Source organism: Haplochromis burtoni, unplaced genomic scaffold (genome assembly GCF_018398535.1).
Source record: "Haplochromis burtoni strain Fernald_Lab_line unplaced genomic scaffold, NCSU_Asbu1 Contig_333, whole genome shotgun sequence".
NCBI classification, from domain to species: Eukaryota; Metazoa; Chordata; class Actinopteri; order Cichliformes; family Cichlidae; genus Haplochromis; species Haplochromis burtoni.
This window is the reverse complement of record NW_024582694.1, coordinates 159,687-164,297: the sequence shown is the minus strand read 5'-3', so window position 1 is coordinate 164,297 and position 4,611 is coordinate 159,687. Positions and strand designations below refer to the sequence as shown.

Here is a 4,611-nt window from a genome sequence, read left to right as displayed (position 1 = left end):
GGCCGGGAATCCCGTCCGGACCAGTAGCTTTGCGTGCGTAAATAAGTAAGTTGGCGTAGTATTGTCTAGAGACTCCTTCATGAATGGAGATGCAGACGGTTTACGAGGTGCACATCGCGGTTTACAGTCAAGAACATGAAGGTCAGATTAGACTTTGCCAGAAAAAAGTCAGCAAAAGAGCCTGCACATCGTGAGCTGAAGCATACTACATTATCTATGTTTTGTTGTGAGCATGGCCAGCACTAGTGTTTACTGATGATGGGATTGCCGATAGACGCGGCAGGATAAACGGTGAAGAGTACAGGGCTACAGTCTCAGCTCAGATTCAGCCAAATGCTGCCAAAGTGATTGTACAGCCCTTCTCAGAGTGAATGAATAATGACCCAAAGTGTTCTGCCAAAGCAGTATACTTAGTGTCAAGTCAGTCACCTGATCTCAGCCTAATGCTTTTTTATTTACTGAAGACACAACCACGCACAAGGTGTCTGCACTCAAGGCTTAGCAGAGGATCTTAACCGAGGAAACATGACATTTGGTGGCTAGTTTATGAATTTTAAGTATTGCCTTACTTAGTCTAATAAACCAAATCTATTATTTTAACTGATTATATCTAAGTGTACAGCCATGTTTTTATTACTTTTTCTTTTTAAAAATACACTTCAAGAGGGGACACGTGCACAAGCACATGCATTTACACATACTTACCTGGATTACCTTAACCTCTTTTGAGTTGCTTTAGGACAAATGCCATATTTATGAACTCACAAGTTTAGGGTAGATGTAGTTCAGGAGGTAGAGCAGGCCATCTACTAATCTGAAGGTTGGTGGTTCAATCCCTGGGTTCAATCGCGGTTCCTCCAGTCCAAGTCCAGGGCCTAATTGCTTCAATGTGTCCCCTGAAGTGTCAATGTTGGATAGAAAGTACTTAAGCATAGAAGAAAAGTGCTTGGGCGAATGAGTCATGCTGCATAAAGTGCTTTGAGTGGTAAGGTGGAGTAGAAAAGCCCTCTATAAGAACCAGTCCATTTACAGTTTTTCTACTTCATGCTCATTTATGTCCTTCACGTGAATTTCGTGTTGTTTGTTATTTCCAGTTATTTTCTGCTGGTATCTTTTGCCGGGATTCACCACAGTTCGATGACCTGTTTGGCTTCTCGGTGGGGGATGTGCTGAATGAGGTGAAACGAGGAAGCAAGCTGGTAAATATATTAGAAATTGTGTGATTTAAAGTATAGCACGCACTGGGAGCAATGTTTAAATGTCTTACTCCTTTGTTTGCATTAGACCTGTAACCACTGTAAGAAAAGGGGAGCCACTGCTGGGTGTGAAGTCAAACGCTGCAAAAAGTCCTACCATTACCCGTGTGCTCTTAAAGAGGGAGCGACGACTATTGAAGATGATGACCATGGGCGCTATGTGTCAGTTTAACAGATCTGCTTAATTGCCTGTCGAAAAAGATATTCAGTTATCCTAAAAATAAAAACTCCTGCTGTGCACTGCTTGGGACAATTGTAGTTGTCTAAAAATGTGTTTTATGTGTTTTTCTAACAGGATATACTGCTCATCTCACTCTGAGCAGCAAACACGTAAGTTTTGAATTTTTATCCTTTATTTATTCAGTGTATGACAGACTTTGATTTTCATTTTTATTTCTCATGACCAGAAAAAAGCACTTCCACAAATGAGTTTGCCTCTTCCACCAAAAAGCCCAGAACCTCCAAAAAACTCAAAAACTCCCCAAACCCCAACGCACCCGGACCATCTAAGGTTAGATTTATGGATTTACTAAAACAGACTTTTGGGGGGCAGAGGCCCCCATCTCTCTCTAGCAGCTTGATCCTGCAGTTTTGGGTTTGTTGTTGTTTTTGTGTGTGTGTGTGTTTTTTTTTTTTTAGTAATTTCAACAAAAGGCCAAATTTTGCTATGTGAAGCAATGTAGCATGGATCGCAAGAATGCACAGATGGTAGTTGATTGACTAAGATTTGCTAACAATGCTCTAACTGATAAACACAGACCCGAACAGTTAATTTCTGTAGTTAACCAAATGGGTCAAAATTAGTAAATCCCATGAGGAATTAAGCAAAATAACAGTGTAAGCGCAGACTTTACACATGCATGTCTGTGCGATTTCCTACATCAGCAGTTGGGGAACATACTCTAGTCAGACTCAGTCAAAGACATGACCACAAGTCTGATGATACCATTACAAAATCAATCATCAATTCAGCCTTATTTGTGTATCACCAAAGGACAACAACGTTCACTTTAGAGTATTTTATATTGTAAGGTAAAAGTGTGTACAGTAACACATAAGCAAGCATTCGGTGACGGTGAGAAGGAAAAACTCCCTTTTAACAGGAAGAAACCTCCACCAGTGGAATGGAGCCAGAGATTATCATCATTAACCTGCGAGCTATGTGGTGCATTTGTGTGTGCGTTCTCCTCTGTTATAAATAACCAATACGTTTTGTTTTCATGAGGTATGTTGCCTAACCTGTGAGAAGAGAGAAGGTAATATCAGCTTGGAAAGTTTGTCTAATAGCATTGTTATGTGAGTATTTACAAACATCTTTTTTCTTCCTTTTTTGACTTATTTGTCTGTGGTTTAATTTTTCTGTTTTTTTTTATGTATCACATTGTAATTAGCAGATGTGTGTTTTTAGGTCATATTGTGACAAACATGCTCCTGCGTCACTTAAGAAGAACACTGACGGTAAGTGTTGCTCAGAGAGATTGACATTTACTATGAAGTCGTTATTTTTTCCCCATTGTGCCAAATACTAAATAGCTTTGTAATTGGCAGGAGAAGGTACCGCAGCTGGATCCTCTGTACACAGCTATGACTCCAGCTCATCTAACAGTACAATGTGTAGTTCTTCCAAGGTGTTGTTCACAGTCACTTAAAGTTTTTTAGTTCTATTTTCAAGTTTGCTTGTTATTTTTACAGTTTTTTGTCTTTGCTTTTTAAACAGAGACAGTTGAGTGACTGTGACAAGTAAGTATGGGATGCTCGCTATGTCTTGAACAATAATTTTACGTTCAGAATTTTGGCTAGAATATCACCCTTATATCTAATATGGTAGCTTAAATGCTCATTTTAAAAGTCTGTACAGTTCGATCCATCGTTCTTTCTTACTTTAAACAACTTCACACTTAAAACCCCAGTTGTTTTTTTTTCACCCACAAAACAAGTCAGGAACTCAAGTGGTTCTATATAGTCTTAAGTCATTGCTCATTTCTTTATATTTTGCTAGGAAATGGGAAATAGGCCCATTTTAGACCTGCAATATTGGATAAGGAAAAGAGAATGAATAGCTGGAAATGTCAATGTATTCTACAGGAATAATTCTCCAGGCTTCTTGCCAATCAGAAACCTTCCAGGTGGTATTGTATGGTGGATGAAAATCTGCCTTTTCTAGATTTATGTTCCATCGTTTTTGGCAAAATCCCCAACGCCACTGGCTGAAATGCAGCCACAAATTATGACCGACCTACACCAGATCAGTGTAGACTGCCCCTCTCTCCTGACCTCCTCCAAACATACTGGACAACATTTTACCAATTTGAATTCATTACTCCATAAGACCTGTTAATTTCCTTCCTGTTTCGCATCATTAATAATGGCTTTTTGATAGCCACACTGAAACCATTTCTGATGACGCTTTAGTGAACAGTAGATGGATCATCTGGACCAGATGCATCTCTCAGGTCTTGATGTGACGTGACATGACTTGCCCATACTGGAAGTACTGTGCATCTGCTGTAGACAGCTTTTATGTGTGCCCTCCATGTGTGCCGTTTCCTCAAAATTCTTTTAAGGATACACTGCACACCATGTTGAGATTTGCCAGGTTTTCAGCTACAATCTCTTTGGGAATAACCTTGCTGGTGCAAAAAATATATATATTTTATACCCTTTAAACTGTTTTACACATATTTTATACCAATCCTTGGTATTTTACATAGATTCAACTAAAGAAGTGGAAACAAATTATGGGGGTGGGGGGTGTTTGCAACAGGCAGCTAGTAACAAAGTGCCTGAAAATACAATTTCAAATGGGTTCACTGGTTTATCCCTTAAGGTAAGTGCACTTTTTAAGCTTGAATGATTCATAGATCCGTGTTAAGGGGTTTAACAAACAAAAGAAACATTCATCTGAAAATGCCCAGGTTTAAGGACTGGACTGGAAATGAGCGATAAAGCAACCAAAACTTTGAAAGACTTTAGAAAGCCTGGAGAGCTAGTGCTCAAGATCACTTTAAAAAAAATAACAACAAACAACAAAATAACATTTCTGCTTGACAATATAAAGAAATGAGAAGAGCAAATTGTGTCCTGTTGGTTACAATAAAAATGGTGCAAACCTTGCAAACAGTTGTGATGATTCCTTACCTTTGTTACAGGCGGGAGGAGACCCTCTTGAAACCTAAGCTTCGCCGGAAGAGGAGACTCTCTGATTCTTCAAATTCAGGTCAACCCCGTTGCAAGGGAAGAAAATGTAACCTCTGTGGGCTTATCACTCTAGCTAACAAACCCCTTTCTTTTATCTTATATATATAGTTGACAATGACAATAACACTCCAATGGATATATACGCCCCATTAGAGTC

At 39.2% G+C, this 4,611-nt stretch overlaps 1 protein-coding gene across 1 annotated transcript in view; it reads left to right on the top strand.

Annotated features, from left to right (window-relative positions):
* Window positions 1-1,094: 1,094 nt before the first annotated feature.
* Window positions 1,095-4,611, top strand: part of phf11 (PHD finger protein 11) — a gene marked incomplete at its 5' end in the record, with an annotated part of 7,570 nt that continues 4,053 nt past the window's right edge. Inside the window, 10 exon segments of the mRNA XM_014340033.2 lie at window positions 1,095-1,199; window positions 1,285-1,418; window positions 1,552-1,586; window positions 1,664-1,767; window positions 2,482-2,552; window positions 2,665-2,714; window positions 2,805-2,884; window positions 2,974-2,996; window positions 4,406-4,473; window positions 4,563-4,611. Coding sequence (XP_014195519.1) covers window positions 1,095-1,199; window positions 1,285-1,418; window positions 1,552-1,586; window positions 1,664-1,767; window positions 2,482-2,552; window positions 2,665-2,714; window positions 2,805-2,884; window positions 2,974-2,996; window positions 4,406-4,473; window positions 4,563-4,611 — 719 coding nt within the window.